This window comes from Pelophylax lessonae (assembly GCF_965119305.1).
Source record: "Pelophylax lessonae genome assembly, chromosome: 3".
Lineage (NCBI taxonomy): Eukaryota > Metazoa > Chordata > Amphibia > Anura > Ranidae > Pelophylax > Pelophylax lessonae.
The window spans coordinates 16968753-16989671 of NC_138770.1; the positions used below are offsets into that span (position 1 = coordinate 16968753).

The 20919-nt window shown below is 44.5% G+C and overlaps 1 protein-coding gene across 1 annotated transcript in view; it reads left to right on the top strand.

The window, feature by feature from the left end:
* Window positions 1-20919, top strand: part of LOC309550236 (uncharacterized protein) — a gene marked incomplete at both ends in the record, with an annotated part of 809557 nt that overhangs the window by 39673 nt on the left and 748965 nt on the right. The window contains 1 exon segment of the mRNA XM_082250647.1: window positions 1787-1968. Coding sequence (XP_082106773.1) covers window positions 1787-1968 — 182 coding nt within the window.

The window sequence follows — 20919 nt, forward strand, 5'->3', positions numbered from 1 at the left end:
CTGGGATGGACTACAAGACCATCGCCAAGCAGCTTGGTGAGAGGGTGACAACAGTTGGTGCGATTATTCACAAATAAAAGAAACAAAATAACGGTCAGTCTCCCTCGGTCTGGGGATCCATGCAAGATCTCACCTCGTGGAGTTTCAATGATCGTGAGAACGGTGAGGAATCAGCCCAGAACTACACAGGAGAATCTTGTCAATGATCTCAAGGCTGCTGGGGCCATAGTCACCAAGAAAACAATTGGTAACACACTACGCCGTGAAGGACTGAAATCCTGCAGCGTCCCCCTGCTCAAGAAAGCACATGTACAGGCCCCAGTCTCCAGGTCTTAATCCCATAGAAAATATATGGAGGGAGCTGAAGGTTCAAGTTACCAAACGTCAGCCTCGAAACCTTAATGACTTGGATAGAATCTGCAAAGAGGAGTGGGACAAAATCCCATCTGAGATGTGTGCCAACTACAAGAAACGTCTGAACTCTGGGATTGCCAACAAGGGTTTTGCCACCAAGTACCAAGTCATGTTTTCACTCGTTAAAATGCAAATCAATTTATAACTTTTTTGAAATGCGTTTTTCTGGATATTTTTGTTGTTATTCTGTCTTTCACTGGTAAAATAAACCGACCATTAAAATTATAGTCTGATCATTTTTTGTCAGTAGGCCAATGTACAAAGTCAGCAGGGGATCAAATACTTTTTTCCCTCACTGTAAAAAAAGTGATCTTGTAATAGCCACTACCTGATCATGATCCATTGTGGAGAATCTACATAACCCAGAAGAAAAAGAATGGGATTCAGAGTCAGCACAATATCATATAAAGAATTTTGCTTATCTAACACTTCCTGCCAATACTTATACAGTATAATAAATGAGACTTTCTAAACACTGTGGACATCAAGGATGGATACTTGAATGTTCCTGTTTTTCTGGCGCACCAGCAATTCTTCCCCTTTGCTGTGGGTCTTCAGCTTCTCTGGTTCATCTTCTCTTTTGCAGTTTGAGTGTTCACCAATGGGAGGAATTGTGCCCCATTGTTGGTGTCAGTGGTAGGAATTGTGCCCCATTGTTGGTGTCAGTGGGAGGAATCATGCCCCCATCGTTGGTGCCATTGGGAGGAATTCTGCCCCATTCTTGGTGCCAATGGGAGAAATTTTGCCCCATCGTTGGTCCAATGGGAGGAATTCTGCCCCATCATTGGTGTCAGTGGGAGGAATTGTGCCCCATCGTTGGTGACATTGGGAGGAATTCTGCCCCATCATTGGTGCCAATGGGAGAAATTGTGCCCTATCGTTGGTCCAATGGGAGGAATTGTGCCCCATCATTGGTGTCAGTGGGAGTAATTGTGCCCCATCATTGATGTCAGTGAGAGGAATTGTGCCCCATTGTTGGTGTCAGTGGGAGAAAATGTGCACCCTTGGTTGGTGACATTAGGATGAATTCTGCCCATCATTGATGTCAGTGGGAGGAATTATGCCCCATTGTTGGTCTCAGTGGATGAAATAGTGCTCCAAGGGTCAGATAAAAGCAATCAAAGGGCCGCAGTTTGGAGACCACTGTTGTAGACAGCTCCATTTACCCAGTTCCACTACAGACCCCAAAAACACAAGATTGTGACATTGTGGGATAATTTAGTCCCTTCTTTGGACAGTCCAGGTCACCTGGCACTGTAAATCAGGTTGTCCTTGAACTGGAGGCTCAGGAATCCTACTCAGAAGTATGGAGTAGTCACTTTGAGTGTTCACCCAGGTTCTGGCCCCAGGGCTAGCCTTGCTGTACTCTTAGGGAATTCTCATTGTGGGAAATCTGGAAGACCTCCATTCGCTCAGGTTCTGGCTGACAGCATTGCTAGAACTTTCCTGACATTGCCAAGGTTCAACTGGGTCCTGAACCTGAAGATCTCAGTACTGGAACCAACTCATGGCTTGGAATATCTGGGTCTCATCCTAAATAGGGATGATGGAACGGTTCGGGTCAACCATCGGTTCGACCCGAACATTGGCTGTTCGAGGTTCAGCCGAATTCCGAACTTTTTGCTGAAAAAGTTTGGAATTCGGCAACCAGAACCGACCAAAATGCAATGGTACAGGAAATGGGCTTTAAAAGCCTGTGATTGGACCAGAACCATCAGTAAAAGCCAATTGAGGGGGCAGGAGAATGCTAGGAATGTGATTGGAGTGACTAGGGGGTCCATAGTCCAATCATTAGTGAACACGCCCCCCAGTATATAAGATAGCCCCCGCCAAATTCCTAGCATTGTTATACAGGGACATGGAAGAGAGTGGAAGCAGTTCTGTTAATTCTGCTACAAAGTGTAATTTAGCAATTATTAGTGTGAGGAAAGGGATATCTAGTGTAGTTAGGGTGCTATTTTCCACTATAGTTAGATTTAATAATTTCGTTTCTGTAGGGAAAGTGTTACGTGTAAGGGGACCGTAGTGTAGTGTAGGGTTAACTGACTCTGACTGCTATGGCAGGGTGACAAAACCCTTCCATATCAGGGTGACTGCTATAGAGAAAAGATTGTTTCTCTTAGGTCACTTTCAGAACAGCGATATGGCTTCTCCCCTGTCAGCCTGCTTTTTGCTGCAGGCGTTTATAGGGCTTTTTTGAGGAGATATTTGGAGTCAGGCATGACATCTGAACTTCTGTGTAGGGGTATATATATACACACACACATGTATGTATATATACACATACACATATATAGGTGTGAAAGGAGCAGAACACTATACTTGCACTAATGAAATAATGAACACCAATATGTCTCCGCTCCTATCACACCTATATATGTGTATGTGTAAAATACATATAAGTGTGTGTGTGTATACAGTGGGTACGGAAAGTATTCAGACCCCCTTAAATTTTTCACTCTTTGTTATATTGCAGCCATTTGCTAAAATCATTTAAGTTCATTCTTCTTCCTCATGAATGTACACATAGCACCCCATACTGACAGAAAAACACAGAATTGTTGACATTGTTGCAGATTTATTAAAAAAGAAAAACTGAAATATCACATGGTCCTAAGTATTCAGACCCTTTGCTCAGTATTTAGTAGAAGCCCCCTTTTGATCTAATACAGCCAGGAGTCTTTTTGGGAAAGATGCAACAAGTCTTTCACACCTGGATTTGGGGATCCTCTGCCATTCCTCCTTGCAGATCCTCTCCAGTTCTGTCAGGTTGGATGGTAAACGTTGGTGGACAGCCATTTTTAGGTCTCTCCAGAGATGCTCAATTGGGTTTAAGTCAGGGCTCTGGCTGGGCCATTCAAGAACAGTCACGGAGTTGTTGTGAAGCCACTCCTTCGTTATTTTAGCTGTGTGCTTAGGGTCATTGTCTTGTTGGAAGGTAAACCTTCGACCCAGTCTGAGGTCCAGAGCACTCTGGAGAAGGTTTTTGTCCAGGATATCCCTGTACTTGGCCGCATTCATCTTTCCCTCGATTGCAACCAGTCGTCCTGTTCCTGCAGCTGAAAAACACCCCCACAGCATGATGCTGCCACCACCATGCTTCACTGTTGGGACTGTATTGGACAGGTGATGAGCAGTGCCTGGTTTTCTCCACACATATCGCTTAGAATTAAGGCCAAAAAGTTCTATTTTGGTCTCATCAGACCAGAGAATCTAATTTCTCACCATCTTGGAGTCCTTCAGGTGTTTTTTTTAGCAAACTCCATGCGGGCTTTCATGTGTCTTACACTGAGGAGAGGCTTCCGTCGGGCCACTCTGCCATAAAGCCCCGACTGGTGGAGGGCTGCAGTGATGGTTGACTTTCTACAACTTTCTCCCATCTCCTGACTGCATCTCTGGAGCTCAGCCACAGTGATCTTTGGGTTCTTCTTTACCCCTCTCACCAAGGCTCTTCTCACCCGATAGCTCAGTTTGGCCGGACGGCCAGCTCTAGGAAGGGTTCTGGTCATCCCAAACGTCTTCCATTTGAGAATTATGGAGGCCACTGTGCTCTTAGGAACCTTAAGTGCAGCAGAAATCTTTTTGTAACCTTGGCCAGATCTGTGCCTTGCCACAATTCTGTCTCTGAGCTCTTCAGGCAGTTCCTTTGACCTCATGATTCTCATTTGCTCTGACATGAATTGTGAACTGGAAGGTCTTATATAGACAGGTGTGTGGCTTTCCTAATCAAGTCCAATCAGTATAATCAAACACAGCTGGACTCAAATGAAGGTGTAGAACCATCTCAAGGATGATCAGAAGAAATGGAAACCACCTGAGTTAAATATATGAGTGTCACAGCAAAGGGTCTGAATACTTAGGACCATGTGATATTTCAGTTTTTCTTTTTTAATAAATCTGCAACAATGTCAACAATTCTGTGTTTTTCTGTCAGTATGGGGTGCTATGTGTACATTCATGAGGAAGAAGAATGAACTTAAATGATTTTAGCAAATGGCTACAATATAACAAAGAGTGAAAAATTTAAGGGGGTCTGAATACTTTCCGTACCCACTGTATACCCCTATACAGAAGTTCAGATGTTTTGCCTGCCTCCAAAGACCCACAAAAAATGCCCAAAAAAAACCGCCTGCAACAACACACTTTGTTGGCATTTTTTTTGGCGCAGGCATTTTTTTGGGCATTTTTTTGTGGGTCTTTGGAGGCAGGCAAAACATCTGAACTTCTGTATAGGGGTATATATACACACACATGTATGTATATATACACCTACACATATATGTGTATACACCTACACATACATGTGTATACACACACACTTATATGTATTTTACACATACACATATATAGGTGTGATAGGAGCGGAGACATATTGGTGTTCATTATTTCATTAGCGCAAGTATAGTGTTCTGCTATTTCACACCTGTATATGTGTATATATACACATACACATATATAGGTGTGAAAGTAGCAGAACACTATGCTTGCTCTAATTAAATAAGTAACACCCATATGGCTTCTCTGCTATAAGACCTATATGTGTGTATGTGTATAAATACATATAAGTGTGTGTGTATATATACCCCTATACACAAGTTCAGATGTTTTGCCTGCCTCCAAAGACCCCAAAAAAATGCCCAAAAAAAACGCCAGCTGCAAAAACACACCTGGGCGTTTTTGTAGCTGGTGTTTTTTTTTTTGGGGTCTTTGGAGGCAGGCAAAACATCTGAACTTCTGTATAGGGTTATATATACACACACACTTATATGTATTTATACACATATATAGGTGTGATAGGAGCGGAGACATATTGGTGTTCATTATTTCATTATCGCAAGCATAGTGTTTTGCTACTTTCACACCTGTATATGTGTATGTGTATATATATATACATACATGGGTGTATGTATATATACCCCTACAGATGTTTTGCCTGCCTCCAAAGTCCCCCAAAAAATGCCCAAAAAAACGCTTGTTACAAAACCGGCAAGGTGTGAAAATAGCGGAGCCATATCCCTGTTCTATATTGATTCTAATACAAACGATCTTTTTTTTCTGGTTCTGGACATGCTACAGAGTTGAAACCTCACAGGTACACTTTTTAGACCCCCCAGACACTAAATCAAAAGACATTTTTTTTTTTTTTTTTTAATCTTTTCAATAATTGGCTCTCTATCAAAAATGACAATTTTTAAGAACTTTTTTTTGTGTGATTAATAGTCCCTGGGCCATGACCCAGAACCCTAGGCACTTTTTAGGGGCATTTATTGGGTTTTAGGGCTTCAAAATGGTGTTTTTTGATTACCGAAGTTCAGGTCCCATTGATTTCAATGGGGTTCTGAAATCCGGGCCGAACTTTCGAGAAGTTCGGATGTTCTGGCCGAACCGAACTTTTGAAAAGTTCGATCATCCCTAATCCTAAACACATCTCAGGCCAGAGTTTTTGTTCCCCATGAGAAATTTCAAACTCTCTTTTCTCAGGCTTGGACTCTTCAGTCCAAGGGTCACCCAATTTTTTGCTTCTGCATGGGAGTTCTGGAGCTCATACAGGGGAGGACTGGGCCAGGAGGCAGGGGGGCAATTGCCCCCTGGGCCACTCTGATGCCCCTTAAAAAGGCTGCACTGCTACTTCCATAGGCATGGCTAAATATTTCCTGGTAAAGAGAAGTAAAAAGTCCCTGCCACAGACCTACAGAAGTGTGGGTTGAAGACAAGAACAGAGCGCAGGTCTCACCACCACCCAGCATGGATGGTGTAAACTGTGTTTGAGCAGAGGCCAGTTCCATGCCCCACTGGAGACTCTTCTCCCCTGGCCAGCCCCAACCGAGGTGTCCCAGCTCCCCCCAACCGCCCCCTGCTGGCCAGGTCAGAAACCCAGATTCAGCCGTTAAGTAGAGAGTATTTGGAGCAGGGCTTCAGCTTGGAATGGGGGTAAGGAGGAGGCCAAAAGAGGGAGAGTGGGAGAGGGGCCGAGTTGCTGCACCATGAGCCTCTGGTTTGTACTTGCCCCCTGGGCCGAAAGTTGCCAGTCTACCCCTGAGCTCATAGTAGTATTCTTCTAGACCAGGGGGGTCTCCAAACTTTCTAAACAAAAGAGCCGGTTTACTTCAGAATTTATGGGGGGGGGGGGGGGGCGGACTGTGGGCATTTGTAGATAGGGTCCCGTCAGTGGAAAAAAAAACAATGCCCCATCTTTGGTTTCATTGGGAGGAATAGTGCTCCATCATTGGTGTTAGTGGGATGAATTGTGCCCCATTGTTTGTGTTAGTGGACCCCATTGTTGGTGTCCTCATTGTATACGTTGTGGTTTACCAGGGTTATGGCTGAAGCTATCATTGTATTGGTTTTTCCAGCTGGCGGCTGGCTTTCTCATGTAACCATTCCGAGCGGTTCATGAGCTGTCCGAAGCAGCAGGAAGGGATGTTCCTCCCCCTCCAGCCGCTTGCCGGTGTTTTTTGGGCTTACTGTTTTTGCCTGGAAAACGATCCGATGGTGCGGCTGGCTGCTCTCATAGACGATCAAAGAGTGGATACTCTTTCATCGCCTCTATGGCCTTGGAAGACCGGAGCGACGCCATGATGTCACTTTTGGTCCAGGCTGGAAGTAAATAATTTTTTTATTTTTTATCTTTTGCTTTTAAAGTTAAAGAAGAGATTTGGGGTCTTTTTGACCCAGATGTTTCCATAAAGAGGACCTGTCATCCTTATTTCTGTTACAAGGGATGTTTACATTCTTCGTATCAGGAATAAAAGTGATAAAAAATAAAAAAAAACAATTAAAAGGTTCAGTGTAAAAATAAAAAGTAAAAAATAGAAGAAAAAATTTTAAGAGACCCCATCCCTTCGCGGTGCTTGTGCGCAGAAGCGAACACATACGTAAGTCACACATGCATATGTAAATGGTAATCGCACCACACATGTGTAATACTAGCGCTAGAACTCCTCTGTAACTCTAAAAAGGTAACCTGTGAAGGATTTTTCAGCATCGCCTATGGATATTTTTAAGTACCGTACTTTGTCGCAATTCCATGAGTGTGCGCAATTTTAACGACACTGTCCCCGGATCAAGTGTGTCCCCGATTCTGTCCCCAGATTCAGGGGCGGTGTACCTATTGCTGACAGCCTAGCAGTACATTCAGCAGTGTGACCATCCATCCATCCAGCACAGTGTCAGTGAGAGTGAGAGGAGCAGAGCTGTCAAATCGAAGCTCTGATGTCGGGGATGGGCGGGCTGAAATGTGGAGCTCCTCCTCCCTTCCATCCACAGCCAGTATAGCACTCCCCCCCCCCCCCCCCCGCCCCTCTCCAGCCCACCACATTTGACTGGGAGCAGGGCTGAATGAGGGCACCAGAAGGGAGATGCAGAAGGTATGACTACAATTAGAGCAAGCACTGTTACATGTAATGCTGGTGGGCTGCAGTGTCTTCCAGATATCTGTGTGTTCAGGCAGTGTGAGGTCACCAATCAGCCTCCTCTCCCCTCACTCCTTACCTTTTTTATCTCCCTAACCTGAGCTACACATTGCCTGATACACTGATAAGAAGACCCTGCAGCAGCATTCTCCAAAACCAGGGACACATGGCCGTTACCATTTCAGCTTCTGTTCAGCTATTTAGTCGGAGCTCTGTGTGCGCTGCATGGGATTTTTATGTTTTGTTGGAGGATTTACTGCTGGTTCAGGCTGGAAGCTTCAGAGACCCATTAACTGTTTACTGTCCTCCACTAATCTTCAGCAGTTAACTGTTTGTAAGACAATTTTTATTTGGAAATTGGATGTGCTGCTGTCTTCTGTCACTTGGTTGTACTTTCCAAGGAGGATTACTGACTTGATCTTGCAGAGCTGGTTTATATAGAGTGGAGCAGCCCTGCGATACTATACACTTTTACACCGGGTTCAGCCATAAACTCAGTCCCTGACCATCTCTTTATCAATCATGTCTGCAGTCTCTGACCATTTCCTGTATCATGTCTGCAATGTCTAACCATCTCCTGTACCATGTCTGCAGTCTCTGACCATCTCCTGTATCATATCTGCAGTCTCTGACCATTTCCTGTATCATGTCTGCAATGTCTAACCATCTCCTGTACCATGTCTGCAGTCTCTGACCATCTCCTGTATCATATCTGCAGTCTCTGACCATCTCCTGTACCATGTCTGCAGTCTCTCACCATCTCCTGTACCATGTCTGCAGTCTCTGACCATCTCCTGTACCATGTCTGCAGTCTCTGACCATCTCCTGTACCATGTCTGCAGTCTCTGACCATCTTCTGTACCATGTCTGCAGTCTCTGGTCATCTCCTGCACTAGGTCTGCAGTCTCTGACCATCTCCTGTACCATGTCTGCAGTCTCTGACCATCTCCTAAATCATGTCTGCAGTCTCTGGCCATCTCCTGTACCATGTCTGCAGTCTCTAGCCATCTCCTATAATATGTCTGCAGTGTCTGGCCATTCCCTGTACCATATCCGCAGTGTCTGGCCATCTCCTGTACCATGTCTGCAGTCTCTAGCCATCTCCTGGAATATGTCTGCAGTGTCTGGCCATCCCCTGTACCATATCTGCAGTGTCTGGCCTTCTCCTGCACCATGTCTGCAGTCTCTGGCCATCTCCTGTAATATGTCTGCAGTCTCTGACCATCTCCTGTATCATGTCTGCAGTCTCTCACCATCTCCTGTACCATGTCTGCAGTCTCTCACCATCACACTGCAGATATGGTACAGGAGATGGCCAGACACTGCAGACATATTCCATCCCCTGTACCATATCTGCAGTGTCTGGCCTTCTCCTGTACCATGTCTGCAGTCTCTGGCCATCTCCTGTAATATGTCTGCAGTCTCTGACCATCTCCTGTACCATGTCTGCAGTCTCTCACCATCTCCTGTACCATGTCTGCAGTCTCTCACCATCTCCTGTACCATGCCTGCAGTCTCTGACCATCCCCTGTACCATGTCTGCAGTCTCTAACCTCTCCTGTGTCATGTCTACAGTCTCTCACCATCTCCTGTAATAATGTGTCTGCAGTGTCTCACCATCTCCTGTAGTGTCTCTCTGGTGTGTGAGTGATGTGAGGTGTTTATGTTTTATACAGGCTGCGTGTGAGTGACCTTACACAGACCCACACACACACAGAAAAAAATATTCACACATATACTGACAAAACACACACACACAAAAGAAATTACATGTATACTGTCATTACATACAGAAGAAAAAAAATAGGTAATAGTCCTGCCTTCTGCATGTAGCCACCTCCTGAACCCTGCATGTAGCTGCCTCCTGAACCCTGCACCCTGCACCTAGCCTCCTCCTGAACCTTTGCACCCTGTACATAGCCTCCTCCTGAACCCTGCACCCTGCATGTAGCCTCCTCCTGAACCCTGCACGTAGCCTCCTCCTGAACCCTGCATGTAGTATCCTCCTGAACCCAGCACGGAGCATCCTCCTGAACACTGCACATAGCCTCCTCCTGAACCCTGCACCCTGCACGTAGCCTCCTCCTGAACCCTGCATGTGTAACGCTCCTGCGTTTTTATACGGTGTGGATTTTCAGCTGCAGAAATAGTTCCACGTCAGCAGTCATGTAAGAGATATGCTGAGATACCATTCCCAACCTCAATGACTCATCATGTGTGGAAGGTCTTATTTCAGCCAGTAAATACACACAATTAGCAAGCTGGTTCCTAGAATGACTTTATGCATGTGGTAACACAATGATGAAGGTTGAGGGATAGGTTGAGTGGAGGTGGTAGGTGATAGACACTTGAAGGTGAGACAGTAGCAGATGGATGCAGGAAGGTTTAGCAATGTTGTATGATAGCAGATGATAGAATAGCAGGTGGACATACAAAAGAGATCAACCCAGTGCAGAAAAGTAGCAGTAGTCTCAAGAGCTAGCAATCTAGTTTATGCAGATGTGATAAACAGTCTCTACTATGCAGAGCTAGATAGTGTAAGCTTAGTATAAGTTTATAGAGAATTCCCCTGCGGGGTACTTAGCACTATTAGCGATACAGCCGAAGGGTGGTTCAGGAGAGGCGGATGATCCAGTAGCGGGATACAGGGATCAGCGCAGCGAGGTTCCGTCAGCGAAGTAAGCTTGCAAGCATGGAAGCTTCAAGCAAGGTTAGCATCCAGATAAGGGTGTTTGAACGAACACATGTGAGTGAGAACCGACGCCTTAAATAGCCATCTAGTCCGGCGCTGAGTGATGACAGCTCCAGTCTTAAAGGTGTATGCGCACCTTTCCAAAAGTAAATGGTAGGGCGCATACACTTGTGGAAAGTGTAATTTAGGGTACCAAAGGTACCGGAACATTACAATACCCCCCCCTTAAGGCCTGCTCCTGAAGGCCTCTGGAGCTGGTTTGTCTGGGTATCTCGCATGAAAATTGCGGATTAATCTAGGGGCATGTATGTCAGAGGTGTTTAGCCAGGTGTCGTCTTGGGGCCCATAGTTCTTCCATCTAACCAAGTACTGAAGTCTTATTCTGTAGATACGAGAATCCAGAATCTCTTTTATCTCGTATTCTTCTCCACCTTCAACTTGTACAGGAGGGGGAGGTGGAATATTAGGCCTTATTCCTTGGTCCGGAACATGGGGTTTTAGTAGCGACACATGGAAAATGGGATGGATTTTTAGGTCCATTGGCAATGTAAGCTGCACTGCAGCTTTTCCAATAAGTTTCTTGATTGGGAAAGGTCCCAAGAACAGAGGTCCAAGCTTTTTGCTAGGGATCTTCAGTCTCAAGTTTTTTGTTGAGAGCCAAACGAGGTCCCCGATAGTATACTGTGGAGAAGGTCTTCTACGAAGATCATAGTACTTCTTTTGTTGACTGTGAGCGTGTGCAATGTTAGTATTTAGTAAACCCAGAGAATCCTTTATTTGGGAAAGATAGTCTGAGGCTACTGGGTTATTTGAAGGAAGGATGCGTGGAGGGAGAATAGAGGGATGGAACCCATAGTTCAAGTAGAACGGACTCTGCTTGGTTGTACTGTGAGTTGCGTTGTTGTAGGCAAATTCTGCCAGGGGGAGAAGATCCAACCAATCATCCTGTTGGTAAGAAGTGTAACAACGTAAATACTGCTCGATGCATTGATTGACTCTTTCAGTCTGTCCGTTGGTCTGCGGATGGTAAGGAGAAGTGAGCTTCCGCTCAATCCGTAGTATGTGACATAGTTCTTGCCAGAATTTAGAAATAAATTGGGATCCACGGTCAGACAAAAGAGTTTTTGGGATACCATGTAATCTGAAGACATGTTTCATCAGGAGTTCTGCCGTTTGTTTGGACGAAGGTAGTCTGCGAATAGCAATGAAATGTGCCATCTTTGTCAGATGGTCCACTGACACCAAGATGGTATTAAATCCTTTGGAAGGAGGCAATTCTACGATGAAGTCCAATGACAGAACCTCCCATGGAGTTTGGGGTATTGGTAGACTGCATAGTAGACCGGATGGTCTCGTAGTGTCAATTTTGGACCTGGCACAGACATTGCATGAAGAGACGAATTTTTGTATAGATGTTTTCATGTCAGGCCACCAGAATTGCCGAGAAATCAAATTGAAAGTCTTTGTCATACCCATATGTCCTGCCATAGGCACATCATGCGATAATTCCAAGATCTTGGTGCGTAGGGTAGGTGGTATGTAAAGTTTGTCGTTGTAGTAGAGGAAGCCTTCTGCATCGGTAGTTAGTTGTGGTGGGGGTGAATCCAACCTTATACCATGCAGAACCTCTTCCTTCAAGGAACGGACAACTCCAATAACGCGTTTGTGAGGTATTATAGGAACGGAAGGAATTTCAAAGTAGTTTTCTTCAGTTAGTCGTGATAGTGCATCCGCCTTTTTGTTCTTATCTGCAGGTGTGTAGGTCACTAGGAAGTTAAACCTTAGAAAGAATAGTGACCATCGTACCTGTCGATGCGAGAGAGTTTTACTAGTCTGAAGATATTGGAGGTTTTTATGGTCCGTGTATATAATTATTGGTAATTGGGTGCCTTTGAGTAAATGTCGCCAATTCTCCAGAGCCAATTTTATAGCAAGCAGTTCCTTCTCACCCACGGGGTAATTTATCTCGGGACTGCTCAGGGATTTAGAAAAAAAGGCGACTGGATGAAGTGGTGAAGTGGGGGTAGGTCGTTGGGAGAGTATTGCTCCTACTGCCAGGTTTGACGCATCTACCTCCAGAATGTATTGGAGGGATGGGTCTGGATGGCGTAATATGGGAGCGGAAGTAAACCTTGTCTTTAACAAGTGGAAAGCCTTATTTGCTTCTTCTGACCATTTAAATGGTATTTTTATGCTAGTGAGCTGTGTGAGGGGTCTCACAATAGCAGAAAAGTTTTTTATGAACTTCCTGTAGAAATTTGAAAATCCCAGAAATCGCTGTAGCGCCTTGCGTGTAGTTGGTGTAGGCCAATCCTGAATGCAGGATATTTTACTCATGTCCATCTCGATTCCCGTTTTGGATATGATGTAGCCTAGAAAGAGTACCTCATCTTTATGGAACAAGCATTTCTTCAGCTTCACATAAAGATTATGTGCAAGCAATCTCGATAATACAAGTCTTACATGTCTTATATGTTCAGACAGGGTCCGTGAATATATAAGTATATCGTCCAGATATACCACAACACAGACATCTAGTAAGTCTTTAAAAATATCGTTTATAAATCGTTGGAAAACTGCAGGGGCATTGCATAGGCCGAATGGCATCACAAGATATTCGAACAATCCGTATCTAGTTCTGAACGCAGTCTTCCACTCGTGTCCATCACGGATTCGAATGAGATTGTATGCTCCTTTCAGGTCTAATTTTGAAAAATAGGTAGCTCCACGCACCTGCTCAATGAGCTCAGGGATAAGCGGTAGAGGATAGCGATCTTTTATTGTGATAGCATTCAATTTCCTGTAGTCGATGATAGGTCTGAGACTTGAATCTTTATTGCGAACAAAAAAGAGTCCTGCTGCTGTGGAAGAAGTGTAAGGTCTAATAAAACCTTTTTCCAAGTTCTCATCCAAATAGGTTTTGAGATGGGCAAGTTCATCCTGTGAAAGAGGATAAACATGACCGAACGGCAATTTGCTATTTGGGAGTAGATCAATGCTACAATCATAGTCTCGATGAGGAGGTAATGCTTGAGCATTTTTCTCAAGAAAAACCTCAGAAAGATCCTGATAACATAGTGGTGCAATCTCATCTGTCACCACAGACAGAATCTTCCCGGAAAACGTGAGGTTACACGTTTCCTCGCAATAACAAGAAGGGAAGGTCAAGGACCGTTTCTTCCAATCTATGGTTGGTTGGTGTGTGTGCAACCAGGGAAGTCCCAACACAATGGGAAAGTGGGGTGATGGTATTAAATCGAAGGTAGAAGTCTCCCTATGAGACTCGTTAATAGTGACTAGAAGTGCTTGTGTCTGATCGGTGATTGGACCAGAGGATAACGGAACACCGGTAATAAGACTTACTGAGACAGGTTTGAGTTTAGAAATAATAGGAATTTTATTTAAAGCAGCAAAACATATATCCATATAATTTCCACAAGATCCTGTGTCAATCATGGCCTTAGTAGTAATCCTGTTCTGGTCCCACTGTAATGTCAAAAAAACAGAAATGTAGGGGTTAGTGAATGAAGTTGTCAATCCTCCTAGAGAGACATGTGAACACTCACCCTTCTTTTTGTTGACTAGGGGACAGACGTTTATCTTGTGATCCGGGGATGCACAGTACAAGCAGAGATTTTCATTTCGTCTTTTGGCTTTTTCCATAGTTGATAGCGGTGGGCGTATGGTTCCTACCTCCATAGGAACGGCCAGACTCCGAGAGGAAACGGATAATGGCATTCCCATCTTTTCAGCCTTTCTTTCTCGTAGTCTTCTATCTATGGTAATACTGAGTTGTATTAATGCATCCAGGGTTTTTGGCAGATCCGCTCGGGCGAGCTCGTCCTTAACGGCTTCTGATAGGCCAAGCCTAAATTGGGTTTTCAGAGATGCATCATTCCATTCTGAATCAAGGGTCCATCTCTTGAACTCTGCGACAAAGTCTTCCACAGGCCTCCTTCCTTGTTTCAAGGATCTTAACTGAAGATCAGCAGTACTCTGCCTATTGGGGTCATCATATAGGCTAGTGAGCTCTGCCAGGAACAAGGCATAGGAGTTGAGAAGCTGGTCGTTTTTCTCAAAAAGAGAATCTGCCCAGGCTCGAGGATCGCTTGATAGGTAAGAAATAATAGTACAAACCTTAATGTGATCAGTAAGGTAGGTACGAGGTTTTAGCAAAAAAAGTAACTCACATGCGTTTTTAAATTCGCGAAATTTTTTGCGATCGCCTGTAAATACCAAAGGGGGATTTATCTTGGGTTCAGGGGACTGAGCAGAGGTAAGTTGTGTCAGTCTAATTACCTGCTGCGACAGAGCCTGATTGTCTTCTTTTAATTCAGCAAGTGCGTGTATTAACGCAGATACTTGCTGTTTTAATTGTGTCATCTGAGTGGTTATTTCTGGAACAATTTCTGCTGAATCCATTTTTTGGTTCGTTCAATCTGTAACGCTCCTGCGTTTTTATACGGTGTGGATTTTCAGCTGCAGAAATAGTTCCACGTCAGCAGTCATGTAAGAGATATGCTGAGATACCATTCCCAACCTCAATGACTCATCATGTGTGGAAGGTCTTATTTCAGCCAGTAAATACACACAATTAGCAAGCTGGTTCCTAGAGTGACTTTATGCATGTGGTAACACAATGATGAAGGTTGAGGGATAGGTTGAGTGGAGGTGGTAGGTGATAGACACTTGAAGGTGAGACAGTAGCAGATGGATGCAGGAAGGTTTAGCAATGTTGTATGATAGCAGATGATAGAATAGCAGGTGGACATACAAAAGAGATCAACCCAGTGCAGAAAAGTAGCAGTAGTCTCAAGAGCTAGCAATCTAGTTTATGCAGATGTGATAAACAGTCTCTACTATGCAGAGCTAGATAGTGTAAGCTTAGTATAAGTTTATAGAGAATTCCCCTGCGGGGTACTTAGCACTATTAGCGATACAGCCGAAGGGTGGTTCAGGAGAGGCGGATGATCCAGTAGCGGGATACAGGGATCAGCGCAGCGAGGTTCCGTCAGCGAAGTAAGCTTGCAAGCATGGAAGCTTCAAGCAAGGTTAGCATCCAGATAAGGGTGTTTGAACGAACACATGTGAGTGAGAACCGACGCCTTAAATAGCCATCTAGTCCGGCGCTGAGTGATGACAGCTCCAGTCTTAAAGGTGTATGCGCACCTTTCCAAAAGTAAATGGTAGGGCGCATACACTTGTGGAAAGTGTAATTTAGGGTACCAAAGGTACCGGAACATTACAGCATGGAGCATCCTCCCGAATCCTGCACATAACCTCCTCCTGAACCCTGCATGTAGTCTCCTCCTGAATCCTGCACGTAGCCTCCTCCTGAATCCTGCACGTAGCCTCCTCCTGAATCCTGCACGTAGCCTCCTCTTGAATCATGCACCTAGCCTCCTCCTGAACCCTGAACATAGCCTCCTCCTGAACCCTGCACATAGCCTCCTCCTGATCCCGAAACCCTTCATGGAGCATCCTCCTGAACCCTGCACGTAGCCTCACCCTGAACCCTGCACCCTATACGTAGCCTCCTCCTGAACCCTGCATCCTTCAAGTAGCCTCCTCCTGAACCCTGCAAGTAGCTTCCTCCTGAACCCTGCAACCTGCATGTAGCCTCCTGAACCCTGCACCCTGCACATAGCTTCCTCCTGAACCCTGCACGTAGTCTCCTCCAGAATCCTGAACCCTGCACGGAGCATCCTTCTGAACCTTGCACGGAGCATCCTCCTGAACCCTGCACGTAGCATCTTCCTGCACCCTGCATGTAGCACAAGCATACAGGAGGCACACTGACCACCAATATGCAGGGCCACTGGTTACCAGTCCACAGGGGACATAACAAATCAAGTAAAACATTTACAATGCAACTAAAAAATCTCAAAAGCAATAAGAAAATCTTGTTAGCCGGTTCCCTCATCTAACGTGCAACAATAAAAAGGCAAAAATGCAGCACTGCCCTACACTTCATCTATAATATTCAACAAATAGACTTATAAGTGCAATGGTAACACCTATACATGACTATCCAGTGCAAATCCACCAATGTATTGTAACATAGTAGTGATGGTGTCACCCCCTCTGCACAAATATTTTGAGAAATTGTAGAGCTTCAATGTGCAAATAATGGTGAAAACCGCCCAACATACAATAATAATATCCTGTATAATCCTGTATATTAGAATATAGGAGTGATGGTGTCACCCTCTCTGCAAAAGGGAAGAAATATTGCAGTGGTGAGACCCCCTGATATATAATCATAATACAATGTACAATTGATGTGCATATTTTACATTTTATTATAATTGTATATGGGGGGGGGGGTAGTTTCACCACTATTTGCACATTGCAGCTCTGCAATATTTCTTACCTTTTGCAAAGAGGGTGACACCATTACTCCTGCCCGGATTGGATTTGAATTTAGCCCCCCCCCCTCCAAGTTTTTGCTCTATCTTATCCTCTTAACATTTGGTAGTCCTATCCCAAAAAATTCCAAACAGTATCTTTATCTTCTTTTTTCTATCTCATGGAGGAAATGTGAGAAATAACGTATATATCATACAATCATTCCATAAACACATCCCACATACACCACATATATCATTAGAAGAAAATATGCTTATAAAATAGTTTACCATTTGCCAGAAAATAATAAATAAATATGTCCCCGGATTTCATTTTAAAAATCTGGTCACTTTACACTACGAGACGTTTCTCAGGGCTGCAGATCCTCTGAGCTCCACAAGGTGGGGATCTTACTTCTACCCAGACAGGAAGTCTCTATGGAAGACAGGAAGTGATGTCAGCTACAGACAGGAAGTTCCATGAGGTAAGAAGTAGTAAGGAGACATTACTGGAAGAGACAGCAGAGGAGGTAATAAGTTCTTTCTTTCTTTCTATTTACACCCAGTAACTCCCCCGTCATGTCCGTCCTCTTCCTCCATAGTCACTGTGATGTATTTTATCTCCAGCAGATGATGATACACACATATATTATTATTTTTACTATTATACAGGATTTATATTGTGCCAACAGTTTGCACAACGTGAGGGTAGACAGTACAGATACAATGCTAATTAGAGCTTACAATCTAAGAGGGAGGGTCAAAGGATACAAAATGCATTTACTGTGGGAGATGAGCTGATGGAGAAAATAAAAGTCCAGTTAGGTGGGGCAGGAAAGGCTTCTCTGAAGAGAAGGATTTTCAGGGATGGTCTAAAAGTGGACAGACAACTTGGGATAGGGAGTTCCAGAAGATGGGAGAGGCTCAGGGAATTCCTAAAGACAAGCATGGAAAGAGGTGATCAGGGAGCTAGAGAGCAGGAGGTCTTGGGAGGAACAGAGAGAACGATTTGGTAGGTATTGTGAGACTAGGCTACTGATGTTGCTGGGAGCCGAGTTGTGGAAGGCTTTATAGGACACTGAATGGAGGCCAGTGGAGGGATTGGCATAGAGGGGTGGAGGACACTGAATGGACCCGGTGGAGGGATTGGCAGAGAGGGGTGGTGGACACTGAATGGAAGCCAGTGGAGGGATTGGCAGAGAGGGTTGGTGGACACTGAATGGAAGTCAGTGGAGGGATTGGCAGAGTAGCAGATGCTAAGTGGTTGGTAAGGTGGATAACCCTGGCAGCAGCTTTCATGATGGATTGAAGGGGAGATAGCCAAAGTAAAGGTAATCCAATGAGGAGGAAGTTGCAAGAGATGACCATTGAGGGAACTAGGAGCTTCATGGTGTCATTAATTAGGAAGGGGAGTATTATGGAGATGTTGAGGAGGCAAGCTTTGGACAGTGATTGGATGTGTGGCTGAAAGAATAGTTCAGAGTCCAGGATTACACCTAGAACTCTGAAATGTGGGGACGAGTGGATAGTTGAGACATTAATTTTGACAGAGAAGTCAGGGGAAGGGACACGTGGGGGAGGAAATATTATGAGCTCGGTTTTGGATAGATTGAGTTTGAGGAAATGATGTGACATCCAGGCTGATATGTTTGTTAGTAAATTAGTTATATGTGAGGAGACTGATGGAATAAGATGAGGGGTAGAGACATAGATTTGGGTGGCATCAGCATAGAAATGGTATTGGAAGCCATGGAGGCTAAAAGCTCACCAAGGCAAGAGGTTTAGATCGGGAATAGGAGTGGTCCAAGAAAAGAACCTAGGGGGACCCCAACGGAGAAAGGGAGAGGAAGTAAAGTTGTGACGCTGAAGGTGTGGTGGGATAGGTAGGATGAGAACTAGTGAAGAGTACAGTCACAGGGACGAAAGGATTAGAGTTTTTTAAGCAGGAGAGGGGGTGGTCTACTGTGTCAAAGGCAGCAGAGAGGTCCAGAAGTTGGAGTACAGAATAGCGTCCATTGGGTTCGGCCATTAGCAGATGATTTGAGAGTTTAAGGAGAGCATTTTCTGTGGAGTGTTGAGGATGAAATCCTGATTACAAGGGATCAAGAAGATTATTGTCAGTGAAATGGGCGCTCAGTTGGTTGTAGACTAGACATTCAGGAAGTTTGGAGGAAAAGGGGAGCAAGGAGATGGGGTGTAGGTTGTTCAGATTGGTGGGGTCCAATGAAGGTCTTTTTAAGTATGGGAGTGATGCCTGAAGAGTGGGAGATATTGAAGATGTGGTTTACAGAGTGTAGGATAAAGTCAGAGGATGACCGCAGTATTTTCAACGGTACAGGGTCCAGGGGGCAGGTGGTTGGGTGGGTGTTGAAAAAAGATTAGCAACCTCGTCTATAGTAGCAAGGTTGAAAAAGGGGAAGAGTTGATTGTGCCTGTGAATATGGAGTGATATCTGTACAGCAGAGATCTCATCACAAATTGTATCAATCTTATTTTTGTAGTGATTTACAATCTCCTGGGCAGTGGATCAGTTAGTGGATAAAGGCAATCAAGGACAAAGTAGCGTTAAGGGTAGAGAAGGGTTGATGGGCATGGGATAAGTTGTTAATGAGAGTGATGAAATAGGTCTGCTTGGCAGTGAGGAGACAGGAATTGTATTTTTGAAGGGCAGATTTATATTGGTTGAAGTCTTTAGAAGACTTAAGCCCCGTACACACGCGTCGAAAATTGGCAGGGAATTTTCGGCCAACGTCCGATCTGCCAATTTTCGGCTTGTTAGTATGATGCTTCCGACAACCGACTCCGACTTTTCGGCCGAAAAAAATCTGGTGTGCAGACTATAACATTTTTGTTGGCCGTCAACACAATGGCCGATTTTCCGTCAGTCAGTACAGATTTCGCCAGACAAAAATCTGATGAGCAAGACTGGGCATGCTCAGAGAAGAAAAAACACAAGGAAAGTAAACCAGCACATGACATCACTTCTGAAGTAGATTTTTGTTGGGCGAGAAAATTTGTGTGCAGTCTCGGCACTTTCCAACAAAACACCACTCTAGACAAAAGTCGAACGGTCGGTCGGCCGATAATCGTTGCGTGTGTACGAGGCTTTATTCTTACACCTGAGGCGCTCGAGATGTTTTTTTTCTTAAATTAATTAGCTCAAGAGATGTTTTTTGAGACTTATGGTGTCGTCTGTTTGCCAAGGTTGTAGTGTTCGGGGCCTAATCTGTGTGTAATGAGGGGGGTGAGCTCATCCAGGGTGTAGGACAGAGATCTATTGTAGACAGAAGTGGTTAGATTGTGGCAGGACATGGGTGAGATTTTGTCATAGAGGTGGTCAGTAGAAGGGAAGAGAAGGGTTAGGTGGCAAAGGTTTCTATGGGTAACTGTTAGGTGGTTGGAGGGAGAGGAGAGTCTCGGATATTATGAAACTATATTGTGGTGATCAGAGAGAGAAAAAATATTGTTGGAGAGGTTGCACAGAGTGCATAGTTAGGAGAATACATAGTCAAGGGTATTGCCATCAGAGTGAGTAGAAGCATGAATCGATTGCTTCAGGTCAAAAGAGGAGGTTAGATTGAGAAGTTTAGAAGTAGCAGGAGTGTTAGTTTTCCTTTTAAAACAAAGTTTATTGAAAATTGCAACAGTGCATTACAAATCACAAAGAAGAATAACACTTAAAGGCCATAATACAAACAGTACAAAAGAAAATTATCCGTGTGCAAACGGGGATGATCACAAACCACTCGACGCTTAAGAAGGTTTATCAGGCAACATAGCAAGGCTCAAGAGCATTGCGGTGCGGCCGCCACAGGGGGGACAACAAATAATAAGAGTAAAAATCAGCACTGGGATAGACACTCACAGCAATGCAAGGAGGAGGGAGGTCTAGTCAGAACACGTGGAAGCTGTTTCCAGTCATCTGCCCCACACTTTCTCGTATTTGGCAGGGCAACCCCTGTGGCGATAAATCAACTTTTTATACAGCAGGGTAGAATTCATGTCTGCTCTCCATGCCTGAAAGGAGGGAGGTTGGGGCCTCGTCCACGTCCTG